General features: G+C 37.2%; 1 protein-coding gene across 1 annotated transcript in view; it reads left to right on the top strand.

The window, feature by feature from the left end:
- Positions 1-8,037, top strand: part of LOC111143519 (selenoprotein F) — a 47,328-nt gene extending 39,291 nt beyond the window's left edge. The window contains exons 4-5 of the mRNA XM_022497333.1: positions 4,554-4,603; positions 7,192-8,037. Of these exons, the coding sequence (XP_022353041.1) occupies positions 4,554-4,603; positions 7,192-7,323 (182 nt within the window). The 3' untranslated portion in view covers positions 7,324-8,037. The remainder of the gene's footprint in view (positions 1-4,553; positions 4,604-7,191) is intronic.
- The last annotated feature ends 5,117 nt before the right edge of the window (positions 8,038-13,154 follow it).

The following is a 13,154-nucleotide window of genomic DNA, read 5'->3' as shown; positions in this document are numbered from 1 at the left end:
CTTTTTGCAAGTGTTATACTCTTGTATAGCCTATCCTACTGCCATGTGTACATAAAAGCACCCAAGTATCTGTTAAAAAATTAATTCACCACTTGTAAAATGTGATTTGCTACTACAGGGTATTTAACAGATATCCCCCTCATTCAAGATTAGGAGGCTTTCTAGATCTATGCTTAGCAGAGCAAAGAATGATGAAAATAGTAATTAGTGACTCATATTAAATTTATTCATTTCAGCCTATTAAAAAATCTTTCAAATGAATGAATATTATTAAATGTGCTAGCCTCTATTAATGGATTCAAAAAAGATATAAGAACAGTCCTTTTCCCCTAGAGATGTTTCTTATGCAGTAGACAACACACTTAGTATGAACCAGTGTTTTGCACAGGTGTGCATAATAGCATTTACCAAAGGGATGGTGTAAAATGCAACAGGATACCATGAGATCATTTTTTGCTTTGGGATTCAGGAGTCTGCAGAGTATTTGGACAAATTCTAAAGGATGGAATTAATACAGAAGAAACTCTAATAAATAGACTAACGATCAGCTTTATTTTGAACTAAATTCTATAGGGGAAGTATAGATAGGATATCTGAGTCTCTTCCAACAAGTTCTTAATCTTAAAAAGAAAAACTACTTGCATTTAGGACAGTAAAACAGTAGAGACCTTCATAATGAAACATATCTATAATGCTATTGCTAGTTAATTGTAAGTTTAAGAAATAAGTTCTCATGTCACCATACAATCTAAGAACTATCAAGTATTTATATGAAATAACCTACTTGTATTTTAGAAAAATGTGTTCTAAATTTAATTTGAACAGTTTTATGTGATCATTGCTGGGGGAAAAAAATGGTAAAATATAGATCAACAGTCCAAAAAAGGGAGAACATTGATTTAAAACTTACCCAAGAGGCACGTGGGTGGCTCAGTCAGTTAAATATCTGCCTTCAGCTCAGGTCATGATCCCTGGGTCCTCAGATCAAGCCCCATATCGGGCTTGCCTGCCCAGCAGAGAGCCTGCTTCTCCCTCTCCTTCTCCCTCTCCCACTCTCCCTGCTTGTGCTCTGTCAAATTAACAAAATCTTTTTAAAATTTTTTAAAAAATGAAACTTCCCCAAACCCTGTACTCCAGATATAGTCCTCTATTAAAATAATAGTTAACATTTTTTTTATATTTTTTAAGATTTTATTTATTTATTTGACAGAGATCACAAGTAGGCAGAGAGGCAGGCAGAAGGAGAGAGAGGGGGGAAGCAGGCTCCCCGCTGAGTAGAGAGCCCAATGCGGGGCTCGATCCCAGGACCCTGGGATCATGACCTGAGCCAAAAGCAGAGGCTCAACCCACTGAGCCACCCAGGCACCCCTAGTTAACATTTTTAAAGGTTCTATGTATTGTGCCACATATTTTATATTTGCTAGTTTAATTTTTTTAAGATTTATGAATAAATATGTTTAAATTTTTTTGTGACAAGCAGAAGAAATAAACTGATCTCAAACTTGCTTTTTATATAGGAGTTTGCTTCTGTGTCACTAAATATGATTTTTTTTATTGTGTTAGTCACCATAAAATACATCGTGTTTTTGATGCAGTGTTCTAAGATTCATTGTTTATGTCCAACACCCAGTGCTCTATGCAATATGTCCCTTCCTTAATACCCATCACAAGGCTCACCCATCCCCCTCCTTACCTCCCCTCTAAAACCCTGTTTATTTCTCAATCCACAGTCTCTTGTGGTTCATCTCCCCCTCCGATTTCCCCCCCTCCACTTTTCCTTTCCTTCTCCTACTATCCTCCATGTTATTCCTTATGTTCCACAAATAAGTGAAACCATATGAAAATTCACTTTCCCTGCTTGATTTATTTCACTCAGCATAATCTCCTCCAGTCACATCCAAGTTGATGCAAAAGTTGGCTATTCACCCTTTCTGATGGCTGAGTAATATTCTACTGTATATATGGACCACATCTTCTCTATCCCTTCCTCTGTTGAAGGGCATCTCGGCTCTTTCCACAGTTCAGCTGTTGTGGACATTGCTGCTATATGAACATTGGAGTACAGGTGGCCCTTCTTTTCACTACATCTGTATCTTTGGGGTAGATACCCAGTAGTGCAATTGCTGGGTCACAGGGTAGATCTATTTTTAATTTTTTGAGGAATCTCCACACTGTTTTCCAAAGTGGTTGTACCAACTTGCATTTCCCATCAACAGTTTAAGAGGGTTCCCTTTTCTCCACATCCTCTCCAACATTTGTTGTTTTCTGCCCTGTTAATCTTTGCCATTCTAACTGGTGTAAGGTAGTATCTCAATGTGATTTTGACTTGAATCTCCCTGATGGCTAATGATGATGAGCATTTTTTCATGTGTCTGCTAGCCATTTGCATGTCTTCATTGGAGAAGTGTCTGTTCATGTCTTCTGCCCATTTTTTGACATGATTATCTGTTTTTTGGGTGTTGAGTTTGAGAAGTTCTTTAAAGACTTGCATATCAGCCCTTGTCTATAGTGTCATTTGCAAATATCTTCCATTCCATGGGTTGCCTCTTTGTTTCATTGACTGTTTCCTTTGCTGTGTAGAAGCTTTTTATCTTGAAGTCCCAAAAGTTCATTTTCGCTTTTGTTTCCTTTGCTGTTGGAGACATGTCTTGAAGGAAGTTGCTGTGGCCAATGTTGAAGAGGTTACTGCCTATGTCCTCCTCCAGGATTTTGATGGATTCCTGTATCATGTTGAGATCTTTCAACCATTTTGAGTTTGTCTTTGTGTATGGTGTAAGAGAATGGTCAGGTTTCGTTCTTCTATACATAGCTGTCCAGTTTTCCCAGCACCATTTATTGAAGAGACTGTCTTTTTTCCACTAGATATTTTTTCCTGCTTTGTCGGAGATTATTTGACCATAGAGTTGAGGGTCCATATCTGAGCTCTCAGCTCTGTTCCACTGGTCTATGTGTCTGCTTTTGTGCCTGTACATTGCGGACTTGGTGATCACAGCTTTGTAGTAAAGCTTGAAATCAGGCAGTGTGATGCCCCCAGTTTTGTTTTGTTTTGTTTTGTTTTTTCAATATTTCCTTGGCAATTCAGGGTCTTTTCTGGTTCCATAAAAATTTTAGGATTGTTTGTTCCAGCACTTTGAAAAAGGCCAATAGGTTAATTTGTAATGATTAGATGCATTCTATGGTGTGGTTCACATTAATTTATTTTACCTGTAGCTTCTTATACACTTAGATTTTTTCCAAATTCCTAGATGTGGTTAATAGGACCTTATATAGCTTTGCATTATATTGTACAGTTATTTCCTCAGAATAAAGAAATACCCAACAGGGAACTTTCAGATTTAAAGAATATGTACATTTTAAGACTTTGGGTTCATTTTGCTAAATACATCTCTGGAAATATGTCTATACTTCTCCCGCAGATAACCCCCAGGAAAATCCCTCTCTCCATCCCCTCTCTAACTTTAAATATTCTTTTTAATTTTTGGCACTCTGAGTGAGGATACCTCATTGTTTTGACATTTGGTTTTTAATGAACATTTAAAATGTTTATTGGCCACTTGTATATTTGTACATTACATCCTCCTGTCCTTAGTCCATTTGTCCACCTACTATGTATTTAATAATTTATGAGCACTTTGATACATTGTTAGAGATTTTCCCTAGTGTATCATTTATACTTTTAATTTTTACTTTTTAATTTGTTTCTAGTGGTGTTTAACTGTCCTGAAGTTTTCATTTTTGTATAGACATATCAATAAAGCATTTACTCTATGGTCATAGTGAGGAAGAAGAATTTTATATTCCATATTGAAGTTGTGTATTATTACCTTCTCTGTAATACTTCTCACAGCTGAAATTATTAGTGTGATTACTGGTTTAGTATCTTTCTTCCTCACGGGACTGTAAGCTCCGTAAGAGCAAGAATCTTGTTTTATATAGCTTTATCTCTTGTCTGGCATACGGTTCGGTCTGCAGTAAATATTTGTTGAATGAATTGAAAATCTTAATCCATCTGGAATTCATTTAGATACAAGATAGAAAAATAGGTAGCTGTATCCTATTTTTCCCAACTAGTTTGACAAGTTTTCTCCAGTGTTAAATAATTCACACATACACCCCAGACACACACACACACACACACACACACTTCCCTTTGATAGTTTTACCATATTAAACAATGACAGATAACTTGAGTCTCTATAGATTTCCTAACCAGTTTTTTCTATTCCAGTATCACATCATCTATTAACAATGGAACAAATTCTCCTCCAATATTTCACTTTTTCTAAACTACCCAGACTTCTTACATTATTTACTCTTGTCACAGAGCTTTACTACCAGGCCCTCAGAATCCCATTAGAATTTGGGATTTGGATTAAGTTTGAAACAATTAACATCTTAAAATACTTACTCTTCTCATTGAATAGTATGATACGCCTTTGCATTTATTTGTATGTTTGAATTTCCTTATGTTTTATTGAGCGTATTTGTACTTTTTATATTAATCTTTTAGCTAGCTTGAGTTTGGAAGTGAATAATTGGAATTTTTTCTTAAGCTTTTGTCAGGAGTGATAAACCGAAACTATTCAGAGGACTACAAATCAAGGTAAGAGGATTTTATTGGAATTCCTTTTTTCCAGTATATTTTTTAATTAAAATATTCGAAGCATTTTTTTAATACTCCAAAAGTACGCTGTTCCCATATATACCCCCTCCCTCATTGTATCTTGCCACTCAGTTTCCTTTATTAACATCTTGAACTTCTGTGGTACAATTGATAAACCAATACGGATGCATTATTAACTAAATTCCATAATTAGCATTGGGATTTTTTGTATGGCATAGTTCTTGTTTTGCCAAATGTATATAATACCATGTATATACCATTACAGTATCTTACAGAATAGTTTCATTGTCCTAAAAATCTCCTGCGCTCTACCTGTTCATATTTCTTCCTGCCTCACCCACTCCCCCAAACCCCTGGCAACCACTGATCTTAACTCCCTGTAGTTTACGTTTTGCAGAAGGTCATATGGTTGAAATCATACAGCATGTAGCCTTTTCAAATGGCTTCTTGGACTTAGCAGTATGCAATTAAGGTTCTTCCCATATCTTCCTTATAGCTCATTTCTTGGTAACACTAAATACAAATAATCAAAAAAATAAAAATAAGAAATAAATAATACAAATATTCTGTTGTACCATGGTTTTCATATTCACCAATGGAAGGACATCTTGGGCGCTTCCAGTCTTTGGCAATTATGAGTAAAGCTGCTGTACACATTTTTGTGTAGGCATAAGTTTTCAACTTACTCATTACCTAGAAGCACAATTCCTAGATCATATAGTAAAATTGTTTAGCTCTTTAAGAAATTCTCGAACTGTCTTCTAAATTGGCAGTATTGTGTTGTATTCCCACTAGTTACGCGAGTTTCTATGCTTCCCCATCCTCACTAGCATTAAATATTGTCAGTGCTTGGCATTTTAGCCATTGTAATAAGTACATGGTATTAACTCGTTTTATTTTGCATTCCCTAATTGAGCATCTTTTCATAAGCCTGTTTGCCATCTGTAGATTTTATTTCGGGTATCTGTTATCTTATTTCGGGTATCTGTTCAGCTCTTTAGCCCACTTTTTAAATTTTTAATTGTGATAATATTAAATTTACCTTTGAAACTATTCTTTAACATACAGTTCAGTGGTGTTACATATATATACATATATATATATATATATATATTAGATATTCGCCATTGGGCAGCAGATCTGAAATTTCCTCATCTTGTAGAACAAACTCTATACCCATTAAACACTAATTCCCCCTCTCCTCCTCCCACCTCTTTGACCAGCCACCCTTTTGCTTTGTTTCTGTGATTTCCACTATTTTAGAACTTCGTAGGAGTTGAATCATGCAGTATTCATCCTATCATGGCTGCTTTATTTCACTTAGTAGGATGTCCCCAAGATTCAGCCACCTTGAAGCATATGACAGGATGCTTTTTCTCCATCTGTTGATACAATATTTTTCTTACTTAGCCTATTGGTGGGGATGTATTTATTGATTTTTAAATGTTATACCAGGCTTGTAGACCTGGAATAAATCCAAATTGGTCATGGTATATAATTCCTTCATACATTAGTAGGTTTGATAATGTTTTTGAGGATTTTTACAGCTACATTATACATAAATTTCTATCTTTTGTGGACTAAAAAGTTTTTGGTCAGATCTTTTAAAATAGCTTATAGATAATCTAATCAAAAATAGTTAAGTAGTAATGGTATTCATTGCAAATGGGTGGAGAATATACCAAATGCTAGAGTTCACAAACTAGAGAACTAAAGCATAAATTGCTGAAAGAAATTCTAAGAGCTGCCTTCATCATCACTGCTGCCTTTTGGGTTATGTGGTTCTACTTAATTTAGCACTGAAGATTGATTTCTTAATGAATTGGGATCATGTTTATCAATGTTAGTGATCAGGTTGGTCACTGTTAGAATTGCTCAGTCCTGTCGGATATTACTAGGGTCAACTAGTGGGTCTCAAGTTTCAGAGTCCAGCCTAATTACAAACTAATTACAAATACAAATACAAAAAATGTATTTAAGGAAAATTCAAAACTCAGTACAGAATGTTGATAATTTGGTGCACGGCCTATTCCAGCAGTGGTCTTACACAGTCATTCTCATCCTAAACTTGTCTTCTCAAGGTTTTAAGCTCATGTGGACTTTGAGTGTTGTGTATAAAATAAATATTTGTCTACATTCAATCATCTTAAATTTCAGACAATCTCGATACCAACAGGTGTTTTTCTTTTTAGAGGTAAATGTAATTACTTAGTTCTCCTTTTTTTTTTTTTTTTAAGATTTTATTTATTTGACAGAGATCACAAGTAGGCAGAGAGGCAGTCAGAGAGAGGAGGAAGCAGGCTCCCCGCTGAGCAGAGAGCCCGATGCGGGGCTCGATCCCAACACCCTGGGATCATTACCTGAGCCCAAGGCAGAGGCTTTAACCCACTGAGCCACCCAGGCGCCCCTAGTTCTCCTTTTTTGAAATCCTATAACACCTATTATAATCTATAAGCCTTTTTTTAATTACTGTTAAATTGGCTAAACCTGGATTGAATTGTTTGGTTTTTGCTTAAGGCTGAGAAGGCTCTTCTAAGCAGATAAAAATCATGTCCTTCTTTTTGTAGTATGTTCGTGGTTCCGATCCTGTATTAAAGCTTTTGGATGACAACGGGAACATTGCTGAAGAATTAAGCATCCTCAAATGGAACACAGACAGTGTAGAAGAATTCCTGAGTGAAAAGTTGGAACGCATATAAATCTTGCTTCAATTTTGTCCTATCCTTTTGTTACTTTATCAGATGAAATACTACAGTACCTAGAGAATATTTTAGTTTTGCTTCCTTCCTTTGATCACTTTCTGTGAGGCATTAAACATCTCATTAACAGTGGAAGTGGTAGCACAGCCCGCGGTATCTGAGGAGTCGGCAAGCTTAACAAAACCCAGTTCTCATACATTTCCTTCCTTCCAATACATTTCCTTCCTTCCACATTTGTTGGTACCACTAACGAAATGCTTCATAACAGAGTTGGCTAATTATGCAAATGATAGTTTGTAGTTTGTCCAGTTTTACGAACAACAGATTTTTAGATTAGGGAGGTTAATAAGGGAGATGCCTACTGTGCCCCATGCATGTGCTGTGTGCACTCTGAAAGCACCAGTAAGAACTACAAAGCAAGTAAGAGCCACTGAGCCTCAACAGATTGCCTGCTTCTCATTCTCCCGGCTGTCCTTTTAGTAGAAATGTTATAGTTCATAATGAATGTGCTACGGTAAAACTTCATGGCTTCATTATTGTAAAACAGATTCAAGATCTACAGTAAGAGTGAAACATTCAGAGATTTGCATTAATGAAGGCTACACAGAAAACCTTCAGGAGGATTTGTGTGGATCTGATATTTAGCAAATTTTTGTGCTTCCCACTCTTACAGGAAAATAAAAAATGATCATTTAAGATCAAAATATAAATAAAGTTTCCCAAAAAATCGAATTTGAAATTCTTCTGATTTGTCCTCTCCTGTTTAAAAATGCTGCATTTCTCAGTGTGTTTTTATTTTTTCATAGAAGCCCTGTTTTATCCAGAATGTTAAGAGGGCTACAGTGTTTCAAACTTATTGTGAGTAATATTGCTTTATACTTGTCTAGCAGTTTCTCAAAGTGCTTTTATCCGTGAATGCATTTTTGATTGATATCTCCTTTAAGGAATAGCTTTTAAAATGCAGAATTTTTATGAGCTATTAAAAATTATTTTTCTTGCTTGACCTTTTGTCTGGTAGTTCACAAAGAACAACATTCATCCAAATGAATTTAGGTCATTTAAACCTCTTATCATATTGGTCTAATCTTATGTCAGCTTAATCTCAGGATAAACTCTTTTAATCTAGAAACTTTAAAAATAAAGTAAGAATTAAGCTGTCAATGAAGGATATTTGGAAATCTTTAAAGACACTACCAGGAAATGTTTTTATAGAATATTTTTAAGAGATTGGTTACTATGACTAGCATTTTGTATTATCTTCTATCTTAAATTAAGTACATTTGTAAAGCCATGAAGAGAGTAAACCCTACTAGGCAAGTTGGTTACTCAAAATAAAATACTATGAGAAGTCTTGGCAAACAGACTAGGATCTATTTTTGATCATTTAGAGTAATGGGAGAGCCATCGTTTTGATAGTACAAGACCCTGGATGGTGGGGCACTAATCCCCAGTGGCCATTATTACTTCAGAACAAGAGGGAGGGCAAGCCCGTCAGGGACAGTGTGAAAAACAGTGGGAGGAGGTGCCACCACCTATAGATGAACAGTAGGATAGAAGGGATGAAACTTAAAAACTGGGATTGGCACAGGAAACTAATTGGACTGCTGTCTGGGCAGGAAGAGCCAGTTAAATGAGTGCTGGCATTGGTTTAAAAAAAAAAAAATGAAGAAAAGCTTAAAAACTCTATTCAAGTTACTATATTCAAGTTTTTATGAGAGAGCGAAGAGGCTAAAGAACCCCATAGTATCGTAGAGCTTGAAGTTCTTGAGTTGATGAATAACCATGTATCCACCAAGCTCTACTATTTTAATTGGGAGGCTCAGATTAATCCGTCAATTCCAACTATTTTTCACCAGTTCTAATCAAAGAACAGCTCAAAGCACTTTAAAAAAAAAAGAGAGAGGGAGAAATACTGATCCAGAAAGTGCCATTTTGTAGGCCAGTTCTGAAATTTGATTAAACTTATTCTGGTTCACAAATATGGATATGTAATACTTGATATTTATAAATTTGTCCCCCCTGCCAAAATGTTACTTATAACTTAAAACAGTTAATTTATCTCTAAATTCCTGAATTTGGCAGAAGCCTCCTAAAAGGAACAATGAACAAATACTGACATTTCCTGTTTTAAGAGGATTTGAAGCTTAAAAGCCATTCTAAAAATAAAGATAATAAAATTAAAAAAAAAAAAAAAAAAACTTGTGAAAGCAAATACTGGAAAACTTTGGAAATTAAAATTGGCCCTCCCTTATATGAGAAAGCAAATACATGGGAAGGAGGAGTACGGATTCCAGATAGGAGCACAACTAGGTAAGTATTTTTTACTTGAAAATTAAAATGCCTTTTAATTACATTCTGTGGTGACAGAGGATTTGCTCTAGGAAAAGGCCTGCATTTGCGATCAGAAATTCAGAGAAGACTTTTGGCAGACATTTTACCTTCAAACTGCCCCTTTGTCAGAAATCAGTAACATGAGACATGGTTATTTAAAAATGCAGAGGCAGTTATTAAGAAAATTGTCTGCAGCCTCTATAACTAGTCCTTCCCTGTTAGCCCCTCCTGAAATATTACAGATACAGCTTTTATATCTGCAGCATTATGAAGAGAGTGAAGTTTAGCCCTAAAAAAAAAAAAAATTGGTAAAAAAACTAAGCTATAATTGATACTTCTTATTCATGAATTCCACATTTACAAATACACTTACTCATTAAAGTTATCTATTACCCCACAATTGTAATAACAGGGGTACTTTTGAAGTTTGCGGATGGGTGCAGAACAAAACACTTGAGTCCCTCAGTGCAGCGCATACCCAGCTAAAGTCACGTGGGGACCCTGCCTTGCTTGAGCTCTCAGGCTGTAAACAAGTATCCTTTCATAGTCTAATTAGTTTTTTGCATTTCTGTGCTCTATGTTGGTGATTTAGCCTTTTAAAATGACCCCCAAGTATAGTGCTAAAATGCTGTCCAGTGTTCCTAATAAAAGCAAGAAGGCTAGGATGCACTTTAGAGAAAAAATGCATTTAGTGAAGTTTCGTTGAGGCATGGCTTGTGGGCCATGAGTTCAGTGATTATAAATGAACAATATGCATTAAAGGGTCTTTAAATAGAAACACATAAAACAAAACTATAGATAGGTTGGCGAAAATTTTGTGACCAGGGGCTTCCAGGAACTTCACCCTGCCTGTATGTCCCCCGAGAGCAATGGTCTGTTATAAGTTCAGTGTGCAGCAACTTCATAGAATGACTGTGAGCACTGAGAATGGATTATATAACTTTGCATTTTTGTTTTTGAGATACAATTCACATTTAAAACCCACTTGAAGTATGCAATTTAGTGTGTTTTTAGTGTATTCAGGGTCATGCAACCATCATCACTATCTAAATTTAGAACATGTTCATCACCTCAAACAAATCTTACCTATACCCATTAGCAGCGACTCCCAAGGCCACCCACCCCCCAGGCTGACAGTTACTAATCTTGCCTCTATTGGATATTTCATATGAATGGGATCATACAATAAATGGCCATTTGTCAGGGTCTTTCATTTAGTAGGTCTTTAAGCTTCAACTGTATTACACCAGGTATCATTAGTACGTCATTGCTTTTTATGACTAATTCTCCTTTGTATGACTGTACCAAATTTGATCCATTATTTGGTAGTCACTTGTGTTGTTTCCACTTTGGGGCTCTTACGGATAATGCAACTGTATATATTCAGGTACAAGACTGTAGAAATATTTTCATTTCTCTAAGATCTATTACTTGGAAGGGAACTGCTGAGTCATACTATCTATGTTTAACTCACAGAGGCACAGCCAAACTTCCAAAGTGGCTACATCATTTTACATTACCAGTCATGTACAGGGTCCCAATTGCTGTACATCCTAAATTTCCTGATATCTCATTAAGAGGAGTACTCATCAGGGGCTACTAAAATGTGTTAAATACTTTGCCCTCCATTAACTGGTCCTCAGACTGCAATTGTTTAATTCTTTATATGCTCTGTTTTATTCTCTCAATTTTACCTGCCTCTTCTGCGTACAGTCACCTTACTGGATTTCCTTTTCCTCTTCCCCAACCTCAGTTATTAAAAAAAAATAAACTAATGTCCCCAGGGCACCCACCCAGTTGGTTAAGTGTCGACTTTTTTTTTTTTAACTGAAGATTTTACTTATTTGATAGAGATTACAAATAGAGAGGCAGGCAGGGAGAGAGGAGGAAGCAGGCCGGCCACCTGCTGAGCAGGGGACCCCAGGACCCCAAGACCATGACCTGAGCCGAAGGCAGAGGCTTTAACCCACTGAGCTACCCAGGCACCCCTAAGCATTGGACTCTTGATTTCGGCTCAGGTCATGATCTCAGAGTCATGAGACTGAGCCCCAAGGCAGGCTCTGCATGAGCATGGAGCCTGCTTAAGATTCTCTCCCTCTCCTATCTAACCCACCCCACCCCATCGTGCTCCATCCCGCACACATACTCCTCTTAAAAAAAGAAAGGTGGGGGGGGCGCCTGGGTGGCTCAGTGGGTTAAAGCCTCTGCCTTCGGCTCAGGTCGTGATCCCAGGGTCCTGGAATCGAGCCCCACATCGGGCTCTCTGCTCGGCGGGAAGCCTGCTTCCTCCTCTCTCTGCCTGCCTCTCTGTCTACTTGTGATCTCTCTCTCTCTGTGTCAAATAAATAAATAAAATCTTAAAAAAAAAAAAATATATATATATATATGCCTAATGTCCCCATGTCTCATAGAAGTCACATTCTAGTGAAAGCCAACAATTAAAGCACAAATAGAGCAATTATGGTAAAAATTATGAAAAAGTTACTAGAAGGGAATTACAAAGGAACTAATGAACTTAGAGATCTCTGAAGAATATGGTATTTAAACAGGCCTAAAATACGAACAGAAGCTATCCAGGTGAAGCGTGAATTAATGTGCCTTCCAGTAAGAAGGGAGAACATGTGCAAAGATCCTGACTTAGGAAGAAGTCTAGAAACTTCACATACCTGTCAGAAGGCCAGTGTGTCTGGAAACTAGTAACCCAGGGGAAAGGGTAGTAGGAAATGAAGTTGTGAAGGTAGGCTGGGAAGATTTAATACATGTCATCCTAAGAATTCAGCTGTATTCTAAGTTGCTTTCAGAATAAAACCTTAAGCAGGGGCAACACAAAAATCCAGTGTGGTCAACTCTAGAGGTCAGGAACAACCAACCAATACCCATTTATGCCTGTGTAAACAAATACCTTATCTGTGTTCTCGCTAAGGACTAATAATCTCTTCAGGAACCTCTAGTATATTACTTCCTTTTTAAAACTATTCCTCCAGGGGTGCCTGGATGGCTCAGTGGGTTAAAGCCTCTGCCTTCGGCTCAGGTCATGATCCCAGGGTCCTGGGATCGAGCCCCACATCGGGCTCTCTGCTCGGCGGGAAGCCTGCTTCCTCCTCTCTCTGCCTGCCTCTCTGTCTACTTGTGATCTCTATCTGTCAAATAAATAAATAAAATCTTTAAGAAAAAAAAAACTATTCCTTCAGGGCGTCTGGGCAGCTCAGTCAGTTAAGGGTCCAACTCTTGATTTTGTCTCAGGCCTTGATGTCAGGATTGTGAAATCAAGCCCTGTGTCAGGCTCCACACTGGGCAGGGAGCATGGTTAAGATTCTCTCTCTTCCCCTTCCCCCCCTTAAAAGAATTTTTTTTTTAAGTTTGTTTTTTTTAAGATTTTATTTATTCGTCAGAGAGAGAGGAGCAAGAGTGAGCACAGGTAGACAGAGTGGCAGGCAGAGGCAGAGGGAGAAGCAGGCTCCCTGCCAAGCAAGGAGCCTGATGTGGGACTCGATCCCAGG

Source organism: Enhydra lutris, unplaced genomic scaffold (genome assembly GCF_002288905.1).
Source record: "Enhydra lutris kenyoni isolate GAN:26980312 unplaced genomic scaffold, ASM228890v2 scaffoldscaffold9, whole genome shotgun sequence".
In the NCBI taxonomy this organism is placed as follows: Eukaryota; Metazoa; Chordata; class Mammalia; order Carnivora; family Mustelidae; genus Enhydra; species Enhydra lutris.
The sequence above is the reverse complement of the archived record's forward strand: the minus strand, read 5'-3'. Positions and strand labels throughout refer to the sequence as shown.